Source organism: Trachymyrmex septentrionalis, unplaced genomic scaffold (genome assembly GCF_001594115.1).
Source record: "Trachymyrmex septentrionalis isolate Tsep2-gDNA-1 unplaced genomic scaffold, Tsep1.0 scaffold37, whole genome shotgun sequence".
NCBI lineage: Eukaryota > Metazoa > Arthropoda > Insecta > Hymenoptera > Formicidae > Trachymyrmex > Trachymyrmex septentrionalis.
The window spans coordinates 458,804-485,874 of NW_017305536.1; the positions used below are offsets into that span (position 1 = coordinate 458,804).

Below are 27,071 nucleotides of genomic sequence, written 5' to 3' on the forward strand. Positions count from 1 at the left end.
CGGAGACAAAAATGGAGGTGAAACTGGCATTTCATATGAGTAATATGAAATTTCTAAATGGAAGAACTCATGTGTATTAGCAAATTGTAAATACATACAAATATTAAGCTCCACAATGAAAAAGCAATTCAAGGTATCAGTTAGAGCCATATTAATACACATTATTAATACGTGTACCTCAAGTACATATTGTTATATCAAAGTTACAAACGGACCATGCTTAGGATAAATACGTTCTAAATTTCTTATAGAAATATGTCTAACCGCAGACTGAAGAGACACTTGTGGAAGAGAAAGATCGAACCTATTGTTGTGAAATATTTTATCAGTCAAGACAATCTCTGTTTTTATCATGAAAATTTTCGTTTCAAGGAACTGAGTGATCACGTCACTTTCCAAAGTTTAATAAATTATCGCATAATACAGTGTTAATTTAATACACAGTATTTCACGACTATTATATAGATATATATTAAATATCTTGATTTTTAATTATGACAAAATTTAATATATTTTTTAATTACGTGACATACAAGAATTTAATATCTACAATTTTACAGATCTTTTCATTTGCCTGATATATACCTTCTAAAGAATAAATATTTGATCTTTTTCATAACTCACAGCTACTATTTAGCGAAATACGGCCATCAAATGTAATATAGTAAGTCAGAATTAGTCCGTCATTATTATTGGCAGAATATTTTGTGAAAAATAAATGATAAATTAAAAAACAATGATATAGAATGATATACTATTCATATAAGATCATGAATAATTATTTTTTAACGTGATAAAATTGTGTATAGAAAAAAAAAGAAAATATTTTTTTATCAATATCAATCTTTTCTTAACCAATATAAATGGAAAAATTTTCATTTTTCGATAGATAAAAATTATATACAAAAATATTTACAGATTTTCACCACTAATGCAGTCAATTTCATGCGAAAAAAATAATTAAATAATGGTATATATTGTAATATAATTTAGTTAAAAATTAAACTTCTTATGACAAATCTTTGATCAAAGAACTTAAGCAACTAAATATTTAAATTCAATTACTTGCAATATATATAACTATAATTATTTAGGCAAATCTTTTATATTTATAACAATATTTTTGCAAATGAAACTTTTACATAATTTCAACAAAAAAAAACGAAATTCTAACCGATTAAAACTAAATAGACGAAATTGTGAATAGCATATAATGTAGCACGTGTTACAATTCATCTAAATTTAATAATGTATCTATAATACGTCATTTTTGTGCTGTGATAAAAAAAACTTTTAATTAGAAAAATTGTAAGTCATAAAGTCGTTTTTATCGTAATAAACTTCACACATGACTATCGAAAATTAAGTAATAGGCAAATTACGCATCTGTTGATTTTATCCCGAATATATTCGGATTTCATTATGTACAAGTTGAATTTCCTGCTCGAGAACATCAACTTGGACAAAGGCACGATTGACCATAGGTAATGCTTGTGTGTGCAAAATATTATTATATAAAAATTAAAATTCTCCCCACATTTCAACTAAAGTAACAATAAATATAAGCAAAGCGAATACTATTTTTTGTATACAATGTACAATCGAAGTCCTGTCACTCTCCCTTCTAACAGAAACATTCAAAATCACTATTTTCGTCTTGAAATTGAGAAATCATTCGGGCATTCCAGTCCCAGCTTTTTCAGTTCTCGCTAAGTTTATTTAAGTTGTATTAAATTCTTAATTCACGCCTTTGGTGTACTCAGCTCTCAATTGGCCGAGTGTTACTTTTATATCGTGAAAACTCGGTCTCTTTTCTGGCTGTAAATCCCATGCCTGTTAAATAGCATCTAAGTAAAAAATGTGATACAATATGATACAAAATATAACGTAATAGGTAAAAATTTAATATACCTGTCTCATAATATCGTAAACTTCCGCAGGACATCCATCTGGTGGTTCCATCTTATATCCTTTTTCTACGCACTTTACAACGTCGGCTAGAGGCTGCAATTAATAATAACGTGAAGAAAATGTATCATATCTCTTGTGTAACAGTTTAGAGGAACAATATCACTTACAATTCGTGGATACGGCACACGACCAAAGGAATAAATTTCCCAGAGAAGAATTCCGAAACTCCACATATCAGACTTGTTTGAAAACTTCTGGAAAGAGCAATGTGATACATAAATATACATATATATATATATATTTTTTATTATTCGCATATAAAGTTATAATATATTTACATTTTGTTTTAGAGCCTCTGGTGCAGTCCATTTGATCGGCAATTTTCCACCGTCAAGAGAAAAGTTTTCATCCCGCGCCAGGCCGAAATCGGACACCTTGGCGGAATTATCCTCTGCTACGAGAACATTTCTCGCCGCTAAATCTCGATGCACAACATGTCTGGATTCCAGGTACGCCATACCGGCACACGTATCGCTACAATATATCAAATAATGCAATTAATATACAGGTATTTTATAGTTGGCAAATGAATTTTGTTTCTGCTTACGTACTATGCAAAGTTAATCTGATCCTTTTTTGAAACATGTAATCTTCCTCTCGACCGTAAATAATCCACCAGAGATCCTTTGCTCATATACTCCGTAACTAGGTACATGTGTTGATTATTAAAAACAAGACCGAGTAATTTAACCAGATTGTCATGAATCAACGAGGTCATTAGGCTCGCCTCGGCTAAAAACCTCTGTGCCGCTTCACTGTTATCCTTTAGCATTTTCACCGCGACCCTTTCCCCTCGATAGACGCCTAACAGTACATCCCCAAATTCGCCCTTTCCAATACACTCCCTTAACTCTAACTCGTGAGTCTGAATCACCCAACCGGCTTCTACAAATGCCTTTGGATCCACGCAGAAATCTTGCTTGCCCTGTTTCGGCAAAGATTTCATTAGCTGCGTACACAAACCATCCGCGTCCTGTTCGTAATGCTCGACCAAGAGCGCTAGATTTTCGAAAAATTCCTCGTCATCGATCGTTAACTGGTTGTTTTTATATTTCACCCTATAGTGCTGTACACGTCCCTGGTAACACACACAGAGTGTGTAATCCCCAGGGAAATTCGTCGACTCTCGAACTAGAAACAAGCCATCCTCTCGTGGTCGCAACAACCTTTCTGCCGTTTCCCTCGATATCTTCCCATGAAACCATCTATATAGAAAAAAACAATTTCGAACAGATGAAGTATGTACGTTTTTTAATTACGCTTCTGCATCGATTTATTTGTCGCGTATCTCAATATGTATTTCTCGTTTTAAATAATTGTTATATATTTCCAGATATTAAACCAACAATGATACTAAGCCAATAATACATACGGCATAGCGTTCAGTTTCACTTCGTGTCGTGGATTAGCTGGCAACGCGGTAGTGTTGGCGCCCGGATTAATGACATTCGAGGTGAGAATTACCGGCGAAGACGTGGTGTTCATGTGTGTCGTGATATTCGACGTGGTGACACTCGAATGCGTGGTCATCGTCGGCGACACTGGGTGGGACGGAATGCTACCTGTAGTCAGGTTGGAAGGAACACTGTGTTGTTGTTGTTGTTGTTGCTGTTGCTGTTGCTGTTGCTGTTGTTGTTGCTGCTGTGTGTGGTTTTGTATGAGGGGATGAGATGTTACGTTTGAAGGGATAGTGTGATGATTTTGATTGCCGTCGAGCTTCGCTTGCCTCGCTGGCGCTGACACATTCGGGTATCCGCCACCCGCATTGTGGTACGTTGGCATGGCAGCTACCACACAGTAGGCTCTATCAACCTACGAAGATGAATGAAGAGCATTCATGAACTTCAGGGATCATTTATCAGTTTGCCTCATTAAATAAGATGCTTTAGTGATGTTCTATCCGTAAGTACATTCATAACTCGTGTAAAAGTAATGCAAGCGATATATTAAGAATGCGGAGGTAGTTTATAACGAAGTATATAATACAGAATTCTAACTTCGTTCAAAAATTATAAAAATTTTAAATATTTTGAAATATTTTGAATATTTTGCGTACAGTAATATCTCTATATACAATCGATTTTATGTTGTTTTTTTTACACCTTGTTATGGACTATATATTTTAGGATTAATAGACAATCATTCTCCTATTTTATTTATGTATCGAACATCAAGTTAGATTGTTAAACAGTCACGTGTTCAGATCCTCTCAATTCTTCTCAACCGACGATTGTCAACTTGAGAAAGTACGAGTGAAGTACTCTTGGCAAGAAAAGCCGATTCTACATGGAGAATTCTACCGACGGAACGGAGGAGGGTCCCATAAAAACACGAGCGAGGTGGAAAGCGATCGATCGACAATGTTTACAGCGAAGACAACTCAATTATTCCGGGCGCGACGTAACGCGTGGAAGCGATAATTAATAAAACTCGTTAGGCGAATTGAGTCCAATGCATATTCAACTAGTATATACGTATCCGGTAAACCGCGTGTTGGGTTTTAATATACAGTAGTTAATCTAAGTGCCTATTGTTTCAAGGCGCGTACACTATCGCGATGCTCATCCGCCGTATATACGATGCGCTGCACGACCGTACATGGAACGTATGTGATAGGTGAGTCACCCACCAGCCGTGTATTTTTTCGCGACGATTGTAACACGAATAAGCGTGGTAGAATAGGTCTATAATTATCCCGAACCTGACTAAGCGACATACAATTTCCACGCGAAATAAATACACATTTCTAGACAGGAAAATCTCTGCTTCGAGAAATCATAAATCATTCGCTTTGGCATCTCTGAAGTATTCGAATACGTTTTATTATATTTCAGTAACAGAAGCATCGGATAAAATCAATCTGTCGAAACGATGCGAAAGACGCGCGGAAATATTCCTGCCGATTGAGATAAATGAAACGTACGTGGAAAGCGCTTCGTAACACTGCAGGAAAATAGCTTTTAAGGGAAATGCTCGTCAGCTTTCCGGCAACGAGTCTCCCAACTCTATCCATATTATGAACAACCGCGGTAACAAGAGAAACAAATCCATCGCACCAACAAATATTGAATAATTCAAATACTGAAAGCTACCCTTGGTCGCGCGTCTGCGAGATAGAAAAGAGAGAGAAACGAGCGAGTTATGTCACGCAAAAAGATATAGTTTGCGACGAAACATAATACGTAAATCTGCTTTGTTACGTAAGTACAAATAGTCGCATTTCTGTCATGTGCTTTTCCGCCGGTATTTCGAAAGACAGATAAGTGATTAAAACATCGTCAAGAACACACGACATGCAGAAGAGAAAATGTTTCGAGATCGTTTATTATCAAAAATATATATCTACGTAATAATACCGAGTTACACCATATAATTCGTGTCTATGTCGCACTTTACGACAAGCACGATAAGCTAAGGTATAAAAGTTAAAGGGTTTTATGGATCAAATATATAAAATAGAACCACCATTTTTTCTCTCCTCTCTACGTTAAAATACGTAAGTTTCGTACAGCCAAAAAGAAAAAAGGCAGTATCGCGCCCGACAGGCGCGAAACGCCTTGAATATCAATATCGAATCTGGATGCGAGGTGCGTACATGTAATACACGTTCCATCGCGCTTGTCAGGTAACCCAACTGCACGGCCGCATAGATTTCAGGCTAATGAAATTTATTATCGGCTGCACGCGACGTTAATTTTTACCGATGTGTAACATGTAAAAAGAGCACTATGCAAAACTGTTCCATCGCGTGCAACGAGATACTTAAGAGAGTTATGTTTGCTATATATTTGCAATCGTTTGTGACTCAAACTATTTATGCCTCCAATATCTATGATTCAGAGGAAATGCGTGTCTCCTAAAACTCTGCGTATCACGCAAAAATTTAATAAATAAAATATATCATCGATAAAGAATTATCGCGAAAAATAAAAAATATTCTCGATTAATACAGAAGAACGGTTTTATTATAAATGAAAATTCGGCTTTTATAATAATGTTTTACGCAGTAAATTATTAATATACGATTTATGTACAAACGCTTGCATAGATATGATGCTTGAATGATGCCATGTAAATATATATAGATCGTTTATTATTTTTAGAAAATATTTTACATCTTTTTATTTTAGACTAACTATATATTGCTTTGTGCCTCGCGCATAGTAAAGTAGCTGAAGTTCTATCTTTTCACGTTTATTAGAGAAACGCAAATCAAGACAAATATTCCGGAAGGTAAATATTCTCGTACGCTCGGCTAGCTGCGAAGAGAACGAAGGAAAAGAAAGAAGCCTCGTTACTTAATGACAACGATACTCAATGTACATACATACAAAATATCTCGGAATGCTCAAGGGAAATAACGGCGTGTGGTGGAAAGCTTATGTTAATTTCAATAGATCACAGTCACGATAATTATGTGGTTCATGTGCAGATTTCAAGACCGACTCGGCAGTTTCTGTTTACATCAGTGTTTTTCGAGAACTGTAACTCGTGATTCACTATCAGAGCGCCTTTATGCAAGCCGCAAACCGCAGTCTACGTCGCGCACGTTTCATCAGGAGCAACGTTCATTTGCACGTGGAAAGCCTCATCTATCGACAAAAAAAAATGTTTCTATGATGCGATTGTGGTCCGTGTGAATACGACCGTGAGCTTTCAAGAATGAAACAATAACTTGAATAACAGTGAGTCTCGTAACTTCTAATAAATAGGACGAAAAAGATCTTCTTCGTGTGAATAGCACTACGAAAAAATATACGTATATACGTATACTAATATTCATATTTAGAAAATTTTTATGATAAAAAATATTTTTCCAGAGAGAGAGAGAGAGAGAGAGAGATTTACTATACTTTCCTTGATATTTAGAACACATAGTAATTAAAACTTGTATAAAAATCTAAAACGTACATTAATAGACGATCTTTCCTTGTTAATCAATTTGCGAGAACTTTTGAAAAATCTGCTTGAAGATCTCAAATGGATACAATCCCTATCACCGGAACAAACTTTTGTTTGTCAAGTATATTACATACTGAGCCGAGAATGCACGGCTAAGGAATCTAGGAAGATCGTTTATGAGACAAGATCCACGATTGCTAATTTCGCGAAAGGTGTGTTACACGAGGCTCGTGTCTGCTCGCATGCGTGCCTGGCCGGCACGCACCGGCGGTCCTATTAATATCTCGCGGGAGAGCGTATAAAAGGGCGTAAATGCAAAAGATGTAGAGGGAGGGACAGGAAGCCGGCGACACAGAGGCAAACGGGTGCGTGCAACAGATTCGCGCCCGGCGTACGCGCTCGTTGTTGCGTGCTCTTTAACAGTACACGTTACTGTACCGTGACCCACCACCGTTTTCCATCTGACGTTGTCCCGCACATGACTCTCCGGGGGGACAACCTCTCTTCCTCTCGCGCGGAGCGCTTTCTTCCCGGCTCGCGAGAACTTCCGAACACGCGAAGCGCGGTGGAAACTTTTGTGTCGAAAACACGAGCCGCAAGGGACACCTTGCGTGTCTGACCGCGTTGACAGCCCGGATAGCTCACCGATGTGCAAACGAGACTACGGAGATCCGTTTTTTACTTCATTAATTTCTTTTCTTACAATACGACAAATATATCATCGAGCACGAATTCCTAAAGTATTGTAATTTTAAGTAAATTCATTTGTCCTTCTCTAACCACAAAACATATTTTATCGTTTCCCATCTTTCAATTAATTACTTCTCAAAGTTAACTATCTCATTGTATAATAATAAAATTAATGTTACGTTATTAACCGATCTAAAAATAGATAATGTATAAAATTAAATAAATGACAGATTGTTATGTGTTTAAGATTTACATATCTTTCTTCTTAAAAGAATAACATCCCGATCATAAATCGCTCTACCTCTCGCTCTTATCTATTATTTCTCCTTTAATTTACCTTTATATTTCTCAAATCCTACTTTCACACACACACACACACACACACACACACACACACACACACATACGTTTCATTTATATCCCGTCCCTTAGTAACGTCGACGCAAACGGAGACGAGCTGTCCAAGACGAGCTGTCCAAGACGAGTGTCGACGTAGATCATATCGTGGAATGCGTGAAATGCGAATAGCGCTACTACTGAATAGCGGGATCAAACACCCGGTACTTGACTCTCGTATAAAGGGAGAATTGAAGTCAATACAAAAAGCAGCATTTGTTTCTCGTTTCTCGAATCTCTCGCTAGCGCGCTAACGTTTCGCATTGATATAAAGTGTAGGCGCTAAATAGAACGGCGTTGCTAATACCGAAATATAATGCGAAATTTCTGCTGTTCGCTGTTCGTAATTACGGGTTAATTTCCTTGCATTGTCTCTCACTCAAAGACGATCAATTCACGGTGCAATAAAAGGATTAATTTAAGATGAAATATCTTGGAAGCGTACCTATGCTTTGCATCGAGTATCCATCTTCCGAAAATATTGCCCCTCTGAAACAAAAATAAAAAGCATCATCAGCTACAAACTTACAATAATTCTTTATCTTAATGTCTAAATTTATTCTAAATATTTTAAGCATTATGCTATCTTTAAAGAAATCCAAAAATAATAAATGACTATGAATCACACACATTAAAGCTTGTGTAAAAAGACTAGAATGGCAAAAAAAAAATAGTAAATGAATAGTGGATTCAACATTGTTGAATATTTTCAGAAGAGCGTATACATACATATATTGACAGATTATTAATAATACATGAGTCGCATACCTAGAAGATAAAAATACGACACGGTCGTCTTTATAAAATCGTTCTTTCACGTAACGACCAAGTTGTTTTTTAAAAATGTTTTTGAAAACGCACATTTCCGCGATATCCTTTTCAGACGAATTTAGTTAGATAAGAAGCACAGGAAGCAAATCGTTCGTGTTTCGGCCGTGATTTGGCGGAATAGGAACGTGGAAAAAATGCACGACTGGGAAGAGCCTTTCCATTTGTGGCGCGCAATTAAGCGCCGCGCGCTCGTGCAACTGTGTTATTCATCGCCCGTTAACCATATAATTAGCCAATTGCTAATTGCCCGAGTTCACATGAGCCTGAGCGACCGAGGCCAGTTTGCCTGGCCCAGGCGCATTAATCACTCGGTCATCCCATACGATCCTCCTCTCGACACGAATTGAACCAGGTCAATGTAATGTCAGAGTAGAAATATGGAGCGTTTTGGCCCAAATATAACGTGAAATTATGATGAAACCTTCTCGGGAGTGGACATAAGCACGAATTGGCAAGATTAACTTCCATTTCTTTATTTTTATAAACTCTCTGTAAACACATGATGTAATTTAAATTAAATTAAATCACACTGCATGAATAAGTGCACACTGATCCTTTGCCTCTTCAATTCTGACTCTAGAAAATATTCAGAAGAATAATTTAAATTTAACTAACGTATTAACATAAATTGGAAAACATTGATATGAAATAATAATTCCAAAATTATACTCCAGTGTTCCATTTGCAATTTCTTATGATAATTATATAAAGAAACTTATTCTGAATGCAATAAAAATAACTAAGTGAAATTATGTAAATTTCTTATTTTATAATAATTAAAGAATATTTACTTCTATTCTTAGAACATTCTAACATAGACTAAAATATGAAAAATTGATCTGATTTGTTATAAAAACTTAAAGAAACTTATTTATACAAATAATGACAAACTTTTGAATTGTGAAGCAGACAGTTTGAATTATGTTTAGCTCAATACGTTGAAATCTCCACAACTCTCTACAGCTAAATGACAAAATTTCTTATCAATTTCTGCTGTTAACATATGTAATATTTTATATGCTTCCAATCTAAACATCATTTTAGTCAAAATTATTAAATAAGAAAATATTTTCGATAATACAATTAAGAACTAAATTGAATGGCGGTAAAAGAGAAATTCGCAAAACAAGAGAATGTATTCACATAACATTTTTTCGACATTTTCTTCACGGCAGATCAGTATTCAACGTGCATGATTAGAAAAGCAACCGTTCTAATTGAGAAAACAGACGTGGGCTTTAAATCAGTCGGCGGTATGTCGCGTCAGTCCAGTTCTGTCATTTAAATACCGCCCACTAAAAGCGACGGAGAAAAAAATCACGTCCGAAGTATAACCAAACTCTCGCTGTCGTGCGTGCATGCGTGTGTGCGCGGTGCGCGCGCGCGCACGCGCGCGGGTCTCGGCCCTCAGGACGTGTGGAAATCGTGAATCACAGATCACCGGTGCGGATCGACGCGCGTTCCAGTGTCGCGTGTCGACGGCCCATACGCCGCGAGAACGTACCAATACGCAAATGCGATTAATACGCACCTAAATCCGTTTGCGGCGAGTTGAGCAGTGCGGACGGAACGCAGCCGCACTCACTTGCGGTCGCGCAAACGACCACTTTCCGCGCGGGTGAGGCAGATAAACGTGTGACACGTTGCGAAGGCAGTACACGTTTGCACGCGCGAATATTCATGCGCGAAGACTGCACGGCACGATCGCAGACGTAAACACCTTGCGAGAAACGTCACTCACTCACTCACTCACTCGAGTCAGGCGGCCATTTTGCTACGCATGACCCATGCGAAAGAAATATCTTGATGTGTTGACTCGAGCACGAAACCCGAAACGCTTGAAGTTACTCGTTCTAGTAACAGTAGTACCAACCAGGTTTTAAGAAACTTGTTCTAGAGGAATATTCTATTTTAAGGCTACGTCGCAAAACTTCCTCTGCGAGGAGGATTTTCTCTCTATATACTATAGTATACGTAACGTGTGCTATATATTTCGAGTAAAATTTTTCAGAAAGAAAGTTTTGGAACGTAATCTAATGCCTCCTGCACACTGGATGCGGAAACACTTGCCGCGCGACAAATTGAGACGTGGTAACCAATGAACACATTAGGAACTTTATTGGCTATCGCATTACATTTTGCCACGTGATAAGCGTTTCCGCGTTTAGTGTGTAGAAGCCATAAGTAATTTTAAGCCAATCTACATTGATCGTAGCGTCGGAAGCGCCATAAGCATCCTGCGACTTTAAAATTGAAGTATCGGATTGGTCGAAGCAACAAGCTTGTAACTTGCGACGTCTGAGCGATTACATGTAACGCGGTACACGATCGGCGGTACAGAAACTAAGTAACTATAAGAACTGCGCAAACCGTGCCGCGCAACTAGTTTCTTTTCTTTTCTATTACATGTAGCGCGGTAAGCGGCACGGGCTAGTGACAAATAAACTTTAATATGAATTTTTTTTAATATATTAACTTATTTCTATGCACATTTCATCAATACTCTTATTTTTTTCAATTTGCTTAACAATTGCATTTAAATCAATTAATTTTATTAAAAAGTGCTTAGTAACGTAAATTTGTATGCAAGTCGAATAAACCAATTAATGACGCAGAAATAAAGTGAGTATAAAGAGAGTGACGCCAATTAGCCGGAAGTCGCCATTTTGTATTCTATTTCTATAATGCAATTCCTCGTCTTATGGCTCCTGCACATAGAATGCAGCAACGCTTGACAGAAGTTGGCACGATAGCCTCGCTTGCTCGAAAGTAATATATATATAATTTCCACCGCAACAAAAATTGAACTCAATCCAACTTTTCCCGCGGCGAAAGTAATATTACATCATTTCTAAAAATTTTGCATGGTGAGGACGACTTAAAAACATAAAATTATTGGTTAGTGCGACAACCTCCGCCGCGTACTGTGTGCAGGAGCTATTAACCTTTTTTTCTTTAACGTTATCTTCTTTATAACTAACAGTCGCCAGTTTCCATCGAGAGTTTAAACCGGATCAGAATGTGAAAACCAACCAACTACAGTAAAATATTCCCCTGTTACAAACGACAGGGGAAAGCTTGACTGTAATTGGTTGGTTCTTACGTTCTGATCCGGTTTAAACCCTCGGTGGAAACTAGGCCAGTAAGGCGGACACTTAATGGCGGAGCCAATCAGCATTGGCGCCACTTTATACTCACTCTACGCAAAAATATAGTAACCAAATTTTTAAAATTTTTAAACCAAAACTTGTATCCATTTTAACCGTCGCAAAACGCGGCCATTTCAAATTTGTGCATTTATTAATATATGTACTTTATTTTGGAAAATAAAATTGTCAATCACGTAAATTAATGTTTCTTAATTTTAATTTATTTATAATAAAAAAAATATGTCTAAATTAATACTTAATTTATGTATTATTTAGTTTAATACAGGTTTATTTGTTGTAAAAGTTTAGTGCATAAAAGTGCACAAAGAGATAAATAAGTACAGTTTAAAAGATGAATCACCAACCACCATGTTTGAAATTGGCTGTTTTTCAATTAAGACATAGAGATCGGTATTCATAATCGAGTCTTATTTCAAGATCGTCTTAAGTAATGTCTGAAGACGCTAATGCAGCCTTCTGATTGGTTCATGACTTCTTGAAAACCGTACTTAAGATGAATCTTGAATATAAGATCTGATTATGAGTACTAACCAGAGACATTCGGTTTGTTCGCGTCGCATACTCTCACATGCTTCAACATATCCTACCATAGCTCCTACTCACTCTAACGAATGCATTTGAGTGAATAGAAGCTATAGTTGGAGGAAGTAAGAGCATGTTGAAGCGTACGACGCGAACAAACCTATTACACTGTGTTTCACTGTGTAAGATATTTGTTAAGACGCAGTTTAGTTTTATAATGTAACACCAGACTGCATTGTAGTCTTCCATTCTTATTTTTATAATTATATAGCGTCAATAATAGATTTATGATCTTATTTTTATTTAGACTTAAGTTATAATTTTTTCAGAATTAGCGATTTTTGAAAATTTTATTGCAAAATAAGTATCATAGATATTTATATTTAACACTAGATCGCTGATTCCCCTATATACCGTGCATAAAAGTTGATTCCAACGCTGCGTTTCCATTTCGTTTCATTGCAGTATCCAGTAGCTGTCATTTTGCTGGATACTGTACTGGAAATGCATTTCCAAATGATTGAATACTGGCTAGTGACCTCGTTTATCAGAACAGTTTTAGGTTATGAGCAAATACGCGTGCGAGGCTGCAATGTATAACGTCAATAGCCAGTATCCAGTCATTTGGAAACGCTTGTCCAGTACAGTATCCAGTAAAATGCGATTACTGAATACTGCACTGAAACAAAATGGAAACGCAGCCCAAAACTTATGTATTACATAGCATGACGTAGAAAAGAATGATCACGTGGTCACATAATGTGTAATGGCCGCGATAGGATCACATCAGCCACACGTTGCGTGATGTACGCGTATTATTCGTGTTTTTACAATTAAAAGTCACAATGCCGATATCATGCCATGTGAAAAGTTGTCACAATTTAAGTGGAAAAAAATCCAAAGATAATATTTCGTAGATAAATTGCAATTAATCATAGTATACGATATCGATATAACATACACATAAACTTACATGTGCATGCGTGACTAGTAATGTTCCTACGCATCACGGGCATGAAGCAAGAATAACATAAACCTATAAATCCTTATACGTCAGAAGCAATGAAGGTGCTTTTTTATGGGCAACACGCGTCAAGACAATTTTGTGAAGTCATGTTAGTTTTTCGTCATTTTTGATTTTCCAACTTCCAAGCATCGAGTGCAAAAGAACTGTTTTTTTAAAGAAGCGAAGTAGATTCATTAGATGTAAGTAAATTAGTCAGTTATATATTACAATAAAATTATTTATACATCTTCAATATAAAATAAATGTGTTGAAGAAATAAATTTGATTTTAGCAGGTTTTAGTAAATACTTGTGGAATTTGCAAAACTATTATAAATGAGGCTGAAATAGTTAATCACAATTGCGTAGCAGAGTATCCAAATATTCTTGTGGATAATAATTCAAGATATTTTTATTTTATCCACAATGTGATCAGAGTTCATTCAATTACAAGTATTGATTTTATAAAACTCTTAATTTTAAGATTAGAATTATATATTGAATTAAGTTTCTTGAATAGAATTTTATAATTTTATGTTTGCACATTCTACTATCCATTAGTAATATTTTACTAATGATGAACACATTTTTTCGAAAATTGCTGCAACAAATCAATATTGTGGATATAACTTACTTCTTCACGCGAATTATAAAAATATCCGTGAAACTTTTTTTATTCACGCGTCAAAATATCGGCGTCATTTATGATAATCTAGTCTTTACCTTTCTGATTTTAAGCGTTAACGTGTCAATTGACGCTTATGAAAAAACACCTTGAGGTTGCGACACTTTTTTCGATGGATTTCGGAATGCGACTTATGTCTCTTGCACATCAGTGCGATGTGCGACATCCAGATTCTCTTCACTCGAGTGCATCTATGTATTATTTTATTCTTGTTGTTCATCGAATGTTAAACGAGGATAAATAATATATGGGTGTACCCGGATAAATTTCCGAAAATAGTCTAATAAGCATATATATAATTTTTCCAGTAGATGTTATAAGATGTTTGTTACATATATCAAAGTTATAGTATATAAGGGTATCAATCATGAAACTTTATTGCTAGGATGAAAAGTCAAAAGTGAAAATTTTACCACTGAAATTAATGGAGAAATTTTTCACTTTTCACTTTCCATCCTAGGAATCAAGTTTCATGATTGATACCAAGATTATATTTTTCAATTAATTTTGTTTTTTGTATAGCCAAACGCAGCTCGACTCATTCGCTTGTCACGTATGAGAAATGTTCAACTTCGCCCAACTTTTGTTGCGATACTTGGAAAAATTATATATATGCTTATTGGACTGTGTTCAGAAATTTATCAATAGCACTAATTAGCCAGAAATTGCCGTTTATCTTTTTATGTAACATTTGTAATTGCATTACTTAATCGCTATATTATTCAACAAGAAAAACATTAATACTTGCTTAACCTCATCCCGACGAAGTTCATGAGGATGCTATTATACGAAGCGCGGAAATGTGGAAACGCGGAAAACAAAATTAATTAAACTTTACTAGATTTCTGCGTTTCCATGGATTTTGTTCCGCCTGTTTCAATTTCCTAATGTTACATGATGCACAATTTCCACGGAAAAGCGAAACGGTATAGTGACAAATATACTTTTGAATTCATTTAAAAAAATTGTATTCATTTAATTTATTGCAATTTTTATTAATATGCTTATTTTTTTATGTATTGATTACAAGCATTTTAATCAATAAATACTGTTAATAAGTAATAAAAATTTGTAATTCCCTGTTCCGCTTTTCCACTCAAATTGGCTCCAATATAGGAGATCAAAATAGGTGGAATAGAACGCACATAAACGCGAAAATTTAGTAAAGTTTAGTTAATTTTCTTCCGCGCGTTTCTGTGTTTCCGCATTTCTGTGTTTCATGTAATTGTACCTTAATTCTTATAATGAAATAGAGTATAACGGAACTGGTTAACTAGAGCGGGTCAAATATGGCGATACTGAACATATACTACAGGTGGTAGTAGGGATGAATGGCGCTTCTCTCATACGTAGGACTCTAAGGCTGGTATTCATAGTCAGATCTTGAGCACGGTCTTGAGAAGTTACGAACCAATCAGAAGGCTGCATTGGCGTCTTAAGACATTACTTAAGACAGTCTTGAAATAAAAATCGACCTAAATCGCAGTACACGGAACATGTTTCGTGACTAAATTTTTTCTTCCTATCTAATTAAGTCTTCTTATTCTTACTTCATAGTTACGGGCATGTACCATGATTTAGTACATACCAGAGAGAAACCTGAAAGAGGACATGACGGCCCAAAACTCGTAACTGCAAAATGCTGCCGCGTATTACCTCCCTTTAAAGAAGTGGATGTTAATTACACAACAATATCCATCTTTTTGAGATTCCATGAAGGATAGAGACCTAGAGATCAAACTAGACTTTGAATCGCAAAATTCCTCTTATATACGCTTACGTACATATAACCTAAGAATATAGACGTTATTCTTTGACATCATGCTTTGACAGTAACAGGAAGACGTAAATTCACGTATATTATTATTAAAACTGCATGAAGAACGAAGCATTTTTTATATAAAATTGGTATAACTCACCATACACTGCAAGAACGGTATTATCGAAAGCGACATTTAGATCGAACTAATTCAAATAATCACTTTTGACGACATTTTTAACGGCCTCGTCTATATAAGTTCGGTCACCTGATCTCTATCCTTTATGGGTGCTCCTGATAGAACAAATAGTTGCAATCGCTAAAATAACTAAAATCTATTAAATTAATAAAGATTTCAACGATTTCACCGATTTATTTCCATCAGGAGCACTCAGAGCGGGATCTAAACATGGGCCAGATTGGACCTCTATTCTTGAAAAAAAAAAAATGTATACGAAATTCTAAGATAATTCTATAGTATACATAACGTATACTGTAGTATTTCCCTAGACTTTTTTGTATACCTTTTTTTTTTCCAAGAATAAAGGCTTAGGGCCTTATCTTCCCAGGGGGTCTCATAATTAATCATTTTAAATATTGTTTAAACTCAAAAGTAAAAACGCTTGAATTTAAAATTAAAGCTGAGAAATTACGATCTTTAATAAGAGAAATGTATTTAGTTTTGTATAATAATCAGATATTTTCTGTTTTTCCAAATGTTGAAATATGTACGTGAATATTTTCAAGTATATTGCCATCTAATTGTAATGGTAAGAGAACCCTTTTCACAGCTTTTGTTGATAAAAGATGAGCATAGAAGAACTATTGAGTAAAAAAAATTGAATAAATATAGTGTTATGTGCATTGAAAATAATTTGTTGCGGACTATTGATTTTTCAGATATCGTCGATGAATTTGCAAGAAAAAAAATTAGGCAAAGATATTTCTAAATGTCATCGATTAACAATTTAATAAATATTTTTCTTATTTATTTTTCTTACTAATTTTTCTTATTAATTATTTTTTTATATTTCTTAGATTATTTTTTCAGAAATGTGTGTAGCATAATGTTAATGTAATAAATTATCGAATTTTTTAAAAACTTGAATAAATTATTATTATTGCTTTTTTATTTTACGGAAAAATCGGTGCCCTTACAGGGTCTCATCGACGCAATGGCCCGGGGCCTCAAAATATTTAATCTGACTGGGAGCAAAAAAATGGATATTTTTGTGTAGTTAATATCCACTTCTTCAGAAAGTGGTAGTGCACGGCAGCATTTTACAGGTTTTGAGCCGTCATGTCCTCTGTCAGGTTTCTCTCTGCATATACCTTTCGGAATCACGTATTAAAACCAAGTTAGCGATCTATTGTTAGATATAAATATTCTTGAGGCTTCTACGGGTGCTTTCTATATAAAGATTATGCGTTTCGCGAGTTTTTTCCATGTCCAGATCCATTCTTGGAATGCCAACGTTTTGTGAATCTTGCAGTCCACTTCATCAGGACGAGAAGCAGCCTGATACTGAACTATTCCTTCGGGCTGTTTTTTTTTTTTTTTACGCTACTTGTTGGAGTAATGGGAGGAGGGGAAGAAAAGAATTGTAGGTGGGGCAGGAGGGGGAAAGGTGAGGGAAATTGGTCAGTCTTCAATAACCGGGAGAATGGTCTTCCATATTTTATTTATATTGTAGCCATTATCTCTGTTTAGATTGTTAGGGTGTTTTTGTATCTCTATGGCTTCTCTATACTTTCTTGGAAAGTATGATGTAATGTTAGCTAGCGTGGTCGTTCTGTCAAACAGTATTTGATGTTTTGTTTTGATGTTGTGATCTGATAATGCTGATTGCGTGGCATGTTTTAGCTTGACATCATGTTGGTGTTCTTTTATCCGTAGGTTGACCATTCTCCCGATGTCTGCAATGTATACTTGCCCGCAGGAACAAGATATTTTGTATAATTCTGCGGGGTTGAGTGAAGGTCTTTGATCTTTAGGATTTCTTAAGATTTGTCCTATCTTTTTAGGTGGTTTGAAGATAGTTCGGATATTGTGTTTATTTAATATCCTGCCAATACGATCTGTTATTCCTTTGACATATGGGAGAATGGATAGGATCCTTTCGTCTAGTTGTGTGTCAGAGATCGTTGTCTTGTTTGCATGTTTATTGGTTATTTTGATTATGTTTTTTTTCGTATCCGTTTTTTTGTAAGGCTAATTTTAGGGTGAAGTGACCTGCAAGGTTCACGAAACGTTGGCATTCCAAGAATGGATCTAGACACGGAGAAAATATAATCTTTATTTAGAAACGTATAATCTTTATTTATTTAGATATAATCATAATTAATATAGTCATAACTTAAAAATCGTTAACAATATAAATAAATTTTAAATTTAATAAAAATATGGATTTAACCGATGGCAGTGTGTGGAATATTTCTGTCAATTCTGGGGCTAGCATATACTACATATGTAGATTATTAAATATAAAAATCAGAAAAAACGTCGTTGGTGTGTACATCCAATAAACAAAAAAAAGGAAAAAAAGGACATTTTTATTGTATAAGTGTCGAAATTGTTCGATTCAGAAAATCATATCAGCATCGTTTATTTTTATTTCATCTGATTTTAAATCTTTCTCGAACAGGTTAAAAGAAAAGTTCACTTGAATCCCTTGGTATTTTGCACTTTTCTATTCTTTTATACTTTTTGCGTATTTTTCCGTGGTCGTAGACCGGTAAAGATGAAGTTGAATCAACTTTTCGGTTACGGCCGTAAATTAACAGATTTTTGCCGGTTATTATAAACCGATAGTATCCGGTAGGTATATAACGGTAGGTTTCCTATCTTTCAATTTTAGGTACCAGCCTAAGTTAACGATTACGGCATAGTATACCTACATACAGTAGCGACAGTAGCTCTCGGTTTCTTTGACGTCGGTGATCACTAATAGAGTTCTATATATGAGAGAAGCGACATTCATTCCCATCTCTACACGTGTTCAGCATCGGCATGTTTGGCCCGCTCCAGTTGACCAATTCCGTCATACTTCATTTATTCCATTTGTTACATCCCAGGGTTCGATCGGCGGATGGCTGGGATCCGAACAGACCTGGGATTATAGATGGGTGCAAGGAGTACAGTTTCGCATCGGCGGGAGCGCAGAATTAAAATCTGTCCAATTTAAGAGTTTGAATTTTCAGCTAGATTTGCGCGCTCGATACGGCAACGATAGTCGATTCCGGGAAGGTCCAAGGTGTACCCCCCGTCCTGTTTAAGTAATTGAGAAACTCCTCCAAAACTTCAGGGCAATCGCGCCCGTGAAATTATGTACGGTGGCCGCAAACGCGGGTGCACCGGACACATACTACGCGTAAACAGGATTTACGGTCCGCGGTGACCAAAATGTGATAAAGTAAAAATATCCTATCTTTACGGTGAGGCCAGTGGTTGCGGCATGCGGTTGGTCGATATGCGTGATTTCGCTTATACCCGATCGCCCCTTATACCATATAGACTAATTTAATATAGCGTTGCACCAAAACACAATTATCAATACTAACAAGGACAAGGGAAGAGGGAAAAGCAAATTTCGAAGCACACCTTCTCTCCTCCTTCAATCAAGCAAGAGTGCACATTTAAGAAGAGAAAAGAAAAGTGACGCAAACAGTCTTAAATACGTATTCTTTAAGTGCAAGCTTCAAAATTGTCGAAAGAAAAAAGTCCACAATTCTGGCCTGCAAATGTTGCGTCAGCATGCCCCAACATTTGTTTCTCTCTGAGGCTGAGGTGTTACGGAATCCCATGACTCTTTTCTTTCGTGGAGATTTGTAATTCGTTGAAAATAAAGAGACAGCTACAAATAACGAACAAACTGAGCGGTTATAGCCTAGAAAAGACTAAAAATTTTCTTTTCCTACATTAAAAACTAAAACGAAGAATCCAGTATCTCTTTATAAATGTCGCTCCGAAATAAACTAAAAATCGGTGTACGAGACCAAAGGACACCGTCTGAATTCCTCTGACACTGCTAAAATAATAATAAATGTGTCATTAAAAGTGTAAAATCGGCGCCAAGATCATTTTTAACGGTCAAATCGCGGATGATTTTCAGGAATCCGTGATCACAAAATCTAAAAAACGACACGCGACATTCAGGAATAGATTCTGAGTGGTCTCTTGACGACACTGCACGTGCGTTTTTCCATAAATATTAAGGTCATAAAATTTAGGAGAACACTTCCACACAACAGACTACTCCTTTCCTCCCCCAAAATCTTGACCAATCCGAGAGCAAAGAAAAATCCTACTACTAATTAACGAAACCTATTCCATGCACGCACGTACACGCACACTCACACATATATAAATCCGCACGCTAACACAGTTGAGCGTGGCGCAACTTCGTCGCGCGTTCACAACAGATTTCCTTATGCGATCGGATTACGGGTGACTTTAAACGAAACGCGACAGAAAAGCGTCTTCATGCGGCCACTCTTAAAGGCAGCGCAAAATCGCGAAACAATAGTTGGACGCCAGGCACGAGTGAGCGTGCCACTCTTTCTCGAAATTACACGATATTTTCTTATGCAATATTCCAACAGGCTGTAAACGTCGACGGGCTCTCAACAGGTAGCCTCGGAAATGGCAGAGGGGGCGGTTCGTGGTTGAGGATAGAGGATTGTTTGGAGGAGCGAATAATAACGGCAATAAAGCACACAAAGATTAATAATAGCAAAAATAGCAAGTGTATTGAACAAGTCTTCGGCTTTCATTTAAGCTTTCGTTCCGCACGGACGGAAAACGTCACGTCACAATACGAACAATTTGTGGGACATATATACAAATGCTAAACGTTACAAAAGTAATTACATAAATAAATTTGCAATGCGTCATTATAATAATGACATTGTCTCATTATAATAAGGAGTTTTTTCGTAAAATTGCATATAATTAAAACAATGTCTGTTAAAGTTAAAGTAAATCATGTATAATTACAATTACAATAGATTTCCACGTCACCCATGAGGTACTATTGCTGACGCGTTTTTTTTTTTAGTGGTTTCCCCTATAGGCCTATTCCACTAATACAATTTGTCATGTATTGCTTGCTACATGCCAATGCTACGTACTGTATGGATAATAAAAAAGTCAAGAGACATTCCGATAAAGAAATAAATATGAAACAGAGTTTCATATAATATCGCTTACTATCCGGTTATGTTCTCAGTGAACATAATTTGAAAAAAGATGCCTTAGATCGGCGCCAAATTGCAATAAAAGACCAGCAACTGCAAGATGACCATTTTTGCACGCGATTGTGAATGCCGTGTAAGATTCCTGGCTCTCCTCTCCTAGCATCTGATTGTGAGCATGAATATCCGCTCCAGATTCCAGTAAATATTGAACAAGATCTAAGTATCCTCCCGCCGCAGCTTCCATCAGAGGGGTGTCTGCACCAAGTTCAATATCCGCTCCCGCCTTGATTAAAAGATCGGCTATTCGCAGATAACCATTTTCACAAGCCAGGACAAGCGCCGTTTCTTTAGTTTCTTTATTTTGAGCGTTGATGTCTACACCTTCATTCAAAAGTAAGGCGACCATTTCTTCGTTATTCTCGAGAGCTGCTTGCATCAATGGCGTATAACCGTCGTCATTAACTTCCTCGATATTTGTTCCACGCTCAATCAAGGAGTGAGCCAATTCCACAAGGTTTTTGCTAGCAGCGAACGTTAATGGCGTCTCGGAACTATTAGTTATTTGGGCGCCTGAATCTAAAAGTAGACGAGCCACTTTCACATGACCGTTTATAGATGCCTCGTTAAGAGCAATATGCATCTCGTGGGATTTATGCTCTTGATCCGTGCCAGTTTCTAGTAATAAACGGACCATTTCTAAATGTCCGTTAAAACAGGCCAACGTCAATGGTGTCTTTTCAAACGTATTAGACCGTGTATTGATGCCGTTCTTGTGTTGAAGCAGGATCTTGGCGATATGAATATGCCCAGCGCTTGCTGCTTCCATCAGAGGTGTATGGCCGTTCTCATTCTGATCCTCAACGTTGGCGCCCGAGTCTAGTAAGACGCGTACCACTTCTTCATGTCCACCAGCGCATCCGTATATGAGAGGTGTGTTACACGATGCAGATCGAGCATTAACATCGGCTCCATGGGCAATTAACAAAGACACGACGTCTACATTCCCGACGCTTGCTGCTTTTAACAGAGGTGTACAACCGATCTCATTGTAAAACTCGATATTAGCTCCAAAGTCTATTAAGACACGTACAACCTCTTCATGTCCACTGGCACATCCGTAGATGAGAGGTGTGTCACCTGATGTAGATTGAGCATTAACATCAGCTCCGTGAGCTATCAGCAACGACACGATATTTACACGCCCGGTACTTGCTGCTTCCATTAAAGGTGTACGACCGTTTTCATTGTAATCCTCAACATCAGCTCCCCAATCTAATAAAATATGTACAACTTCTTCGTGTCCATTAACGCATCCATACATGAGAGCTGTGTTGTTTGACGTAGACTGAGTATTAACATCAGCTCCGTGAGGAATCAGCAGAGATACAATATTTACATGCCCGGCGCTTGCTGCTTCCATTAAAGGAGTATTACCGTCTTCATTGTGATCTTCAACATCAGCACCCGAGTCTAATAAGACACGTACAACTCCTTCGTGTCCACCGGCGCATCCATATATGAGAGCTGTGTTGCACGATGCAGATCGAATGTTAACGTCGGCCCCGTAAGTAATCAAGCTCGATACGATATCCACGTGTCCTGCACTAGCAGCTTCCATCAAAGGAGTGAGGGTGCCATCGAAGTCCATCTTGATGTCGTAATCTTCTATATCCATTGTAGTGTTCATCGTCAGGAGTACTTCAGCAGGCAGATTACAAAATTATGCAGGAATTGATTGAAACACAAAAATGCCGTTACGCTGGATTATGCTACGATGCACCTGAAGTAATGGCGACGCCTAAGGGAGCGTCCTGATCACGGAGTAAAAAAGAGACTCAAGGATGAAAATGGGCTCAAAACACGATGTCGAAAAACCTATGGAAAATCGGGATGCGATTTTAGTGCCATTGCGGGAAATGTTGGAAGTATATATCACATGATAACGCGTACAGAATATACATGTATGCACGTTTTATTTTTAATACAGAAATTCCAATTTGTATAAAATTTAATCGTATTTGATTAAATGATAATTGTTGATTAAATGACGCATTAATATTTTTTGAAAAATAAATACATTTATGCACAGTCATAAATTGTTATTAAATTGTCGTTCTCTAACTTATCGACATCAAAAAACTTTAAAATTAAAAAGAATAGAAATAAGACTTGAACGACAACTTTCCTTCTCAGAATATATTCTACGCATGAAAATACGCATGAAAATTTACAGAATTACAGAAAAATGAGAGGAAAAATATTTATCAAATTTTCTAGCTTAACAGTTCTCTCCGACAGGAGCGCTCGAATTTGTTCTTCCATAGAGTAGGTATCTATATAAAGAGAGTAGCGCCAATGCTGATTGGTGCCTAATGATGATTGATTCCGCCATTAGGGATCCTTACTGTTAGTTAGAAAGAAGACAATGTTAAAGAAAGAAGAGGTTAAGACGAGGAATTGCGTTATATAGTTATCTCAGATGTAGGACACCAAATGGCTACTTCCGGCTAATTGCCGCTACTCTCTTGACATATACTCTATTTTTTCATACAGCGTTTTTCCGACACCGTCTTTCGAATCTATTTTTTTCAGGACCGGCTGCTTGAGCTTGGTCTTATTTTTTTTTCCTCTGTGGTCCTGATAGAGAAAGGAATATCGCAACCACGGAATAATAAGAAGGAGATCAAATTCATATTAAAGATTACTTATTACTAGCCCGTGCCGCTTACCGCGCGCAACATGTAATAGAAAGAAAAAGAAGCAAGCGGCACGGTTTGCGCGGTTTCTATAGTTTCCTAAAAGCGTATATTTCCTTTATACGTCTTAATTTTCCTCTTATCTATGAAGTTGTCTGATGCGCGTAAGTATTTTCGGGAACGACTGAGATTATGCTGAATAGCATAGCCAACCCGTTCGTTCACATCAAACGTCATAGACGCCCCACTGAAAAATTGAACAGGTAAACGCCGCGTTAGTTTATGTTTTGTTCTTTTTGCGTCGCGTGTTTTCCTGCGTGTCCGTTCGAAGGCAGCAATTCCTCTCCACGTCCAAGAAACCCTCTCAGCGTATCGGAGAGATCGGTTGTCTAGCATGCTAAATATCATGCCAGAAATTTCAATAGGTAATTTCTTTATTACATCTACTGTTGTTACGATAAAGAAACCGGAAACAAACCTAAATATTCTCCTAAAAGCTTCCATCGTGCGACTGCAAAATGGAGACTGACTTTCTCGGCGGTTGAGGAATACTTATATAGATCTTCCACCACCCTTCTTTTACCCTCTCCACATTTATGTCCCCACCATGGCCCCCCCTCCTCTCAGTGTCGAATCCTGCGTGAATCTTTGACTATATAACATGAACATATAACAATTGCTGCTAGTAGCAATTTCAAACTGAATGTCAAGATATGTCGCGCCATTATCAACTAATTAAGAAATACGTGAACTAACGTCACAGCTAGTAATCAGTGCTCAGGCATATCAGAGCTGATTTTAGACGTATTATCCATTAAACATGCACGTGCAAATCTTTATTGCGAAAGCATTAAGAAATATACGCATAACTGCGTTATTTATAATTTTAACTCGCATAGTCGTGAAGTTCTACATACATTTATAATGATGTACTTCTGATGTTGTTAATATGACATGGCTGTGACAAATCCATGTTTACGATGATAGGACGTCAAATTCGTTAAAAATATCCAATTAATTTCGTCAAATAGATGATCCTTTGTGACATAATACATATTTGATACAAATTTATTTTTTGTGGGTCTGTGTAATTAACTGTAATTATACAAATGTTGCCATATGAATTTTTAGATTGTATTGTTGGTCATTGCATAGTTCGTCATAGAATTAATGACAAACATCGATAAAACAAACTAATGTATCCTTCTGCCACCTACATAAACTTTTTTACTTCTATTTAATCCTAGCTGTACATACTTATTTTTTGCATCCTTGATATGTATTGTACATTGAACCGCATCTATATTTGTTATCGTAATTTCTGTAAAAATGTATATTATATATTTCAATTAATTCAATCATCAATATACTTCAATTAATTTTTTTCCAATCGATGAGGAATTGATTATAAGGAACAAATTCATAATGTGTAAAAGTCGATAGTTAAGGAACTTCGAGATATATAGATTCATAGAAAAAAAATTTTTAAATGCGATAAAAATCTCAATTTGTAGAGTTGCGCTGGGATCTCGCGGACCTCAAATATGGGTAGCTATTTAACATGTACAATATGTTATCTCATGATTAATTATTATTACGAATGAAAAAAACTGCTAATGCAGTAGCATATATATCAGGATATTAATTTATACGAAAATCAATCAACACATAGATTATTCTCTCTCGATGGTTTATTGAGAAAATTGTGTTTATAAAATAATAACTTTGGTAAGACCATTAGAAGAATTTCATATATTAAGTTTTTCTCCTTCTCACCGTTAAATCTTTCATGACAAATGAAACTGATCGCTGGGAAAACATAATGGAAATTTGGGCTTAAATTAATTATCCAAAACGCATACACACACACACACACACACACACACACACACACACATCGTTTTTACTTTAAAACGAAAATAACTCACATGTATATATACTCTAACAAGTTAGTAAATTTTGTAGATCTCTAAAAGTTTCAGGTCATTGGTCACTTAACATACATTCCTCCTTATATATATATGTATAGGATTCTCTTATAAAATTATTCCAAATATAATAGAAACTTGCATTAGATATTTTGAATTTCATTGCTCATTAAATTTATTTGGAAAATGTACTTTATCTTAAAATACTCGTTGTAGAATAAAAAAATAACGTAAAAAAGATTCTGAAATTGGTTAAAAAAACGACATATAATTCAATATATACTCGCTATAAACAATTTTTATGACACGACCAAATTATGTCTTTTTTTTTTTTAGAAAAATCATTCTGTAGCTTTATGAAAACTTAAATTTATAAGCTCCTTTCCCACAACATAGCGGCGAGTCATGTGACTTGGGACCCACTACATCAAAGGTGCCGACGCTCAGTGTCTGCACTATATATACTTATACTATGATTTGGGCCACAGGAGGTATAGGCAAGACTCCCTTTATGTCTATATACTCTAAGGGCGTGTTCTCATCTTGACGGAAAAGCAGAAAGCGGAAAAGCAGTGGCCAATCAGAACTCACGCTGGTAGTAAGTAGTACACAAAGAAATTGTAGACTACCAGCTAGAGTATATATTAGCCGTAATCGTATGCTATATGCCGTAATCTTTTTATACCGTATGGCGTAAATCATTTCGACGCGAAATGTTTTGCGTTTCACAGTTGTCATCTTGAACCTTATTGGCAACGCAAAGCAAAAGTAGACATGGTTTGATCGAACTGCACACAACGACTGCGTTCCATTTAACGCTCACAACACTCGTGGAATCATTTTATTCTTGTCGTTTATCAAATGTTAAACAAAAGATGTTACGCTCGCGAGCGTTAAGTGTTAGTTCCGTTAGAACACAGCCAACATATAATCTTTCCAAGCGATAACCCGATATTAAACATACTGCGAGTGAGTGTGGAAATGTAAATGAAAATGTGAATGTAAAAAATTTTTGTTATATTGAAATATACGTTTATATATTGTTACTGAAAAGTGAAGATAATGATTTGATAACATCTTTCTACTACATGCAAGTAATATTGGGCGCCAAATGAACTAGCATATCAATGTTAGTTTCCACGATACCAAAACTAACCAAACGGCAAAAGGAACAAGATCGAATTACTTACTAATCAAATATATTTATTTATAACTTACAATCTAACTACTATTGTTGGCAAACAATTTATCTTTATTTTATTATACATTACTAAGTCATTAATATACATTATTTTTAACAGTATTATTTAAAAGCGTATA

At 36.2% G+C, this 27,071-nt stretch overlaps 2 protein-coding genes across 3 annotated transcripts; both read right to left on the reverse strand.

Annotated features, from left to right (window-relative positions):
• Nucleotides 1-1,328: 1,328 nt before the first annotated feature.
• On the reverse strand, nucleotides 1,329-10,569 carry LOC108750695 (tyrosine-protein kinase CSK-like). 2 transcript variants are annotated; one of them, XM_018490359.1, is made up of 8 exons: nucleotides 10,322-10,569; nucleotides 8,405-8,448; nucleotides 3,344-3,783; nucleotides 2,523-3,176; nucleotides 2,250-2,445; nucleotides 2,079-2,162; nucleotides 1,912-2,004; nucleotides 1,329-1,833 (listed from the first exon to the last, which is right to left on the reverse strand). In XM_018490359.1, the coding sequence occupies exons 3-8, from the start codon at nucleotides 3,751-3,753 to the stop codon at nucleotides 1,738-1,740; spliced, it is 1,533 nt and encodes a 510-aa protein (XP_018345861.1). In that variant the 5' UTR covers nucleotides 3,754-3,783; nucleotides 8,405-8,448; nucleotides 10,322-10,569; the 3' UTR covers nucleotides 1,329-1,737. The 2 variants fall into 2 exon arrangements, with proteins under 2 accessions (XP_018345861.1, XP_018345860.1); XM_018490358.1 differs by having other exon boundaries at nucleotides 2,079-2,165.
• A 10,586-nt stretch (nucleotides 10,570-21,155) lies between these two features.
• LOC108750388 (ankyrin repeat and KH domain-containing protein 1-like) lies at nucleotides 21,156-22,619 on the reverse strand. Its single transcript, XM_018489800.1, has one exon. It carries the CDS (start codon nucleotides 22,545-22,547, stop codon nucleotides 21,156-21,158), a length of 1,392 nt encoding a protein of 463 aa, XP_018345302.1. The 5' UTR covers nucleotides 22,548-22,619.
• Nucleotides 22,620-27,071: the final 4,452 nt, after the last annotated feature.

Excerpts from the sequence above, each read along its gene's own strand:
- LOC108750695 (XM_018490358.1), bottom strand. The coding sequence starts at position 3,753 with ATGCCAACGTACCACAATGCGGGTGGCGGATACCCGAATGTGTCAGCG. Across the intron at positions 2,166-2,249 it reads CAGAGGCTCTAAAACAAAAT|AAGTTTTCAAACAAGTCTGA; the intron begins GTAAATATATTA and ends TGCTCTTTCCAG. Across the intron at positions 1,834-1,911 it reads TTTACGATATTATGAGACAG|GCATGGGATTTACAGCCAGA; the intron begins GTATATTAAATT and ends GCTATTTAACAG.
- LOC108750388 (XM_018489800.1), bottom strand. The coding sequence starts at position 22,547 with ATGGAAGCAGCAAGCGCCGGGCATGTAAATATTGTATCTCTGCTGATT.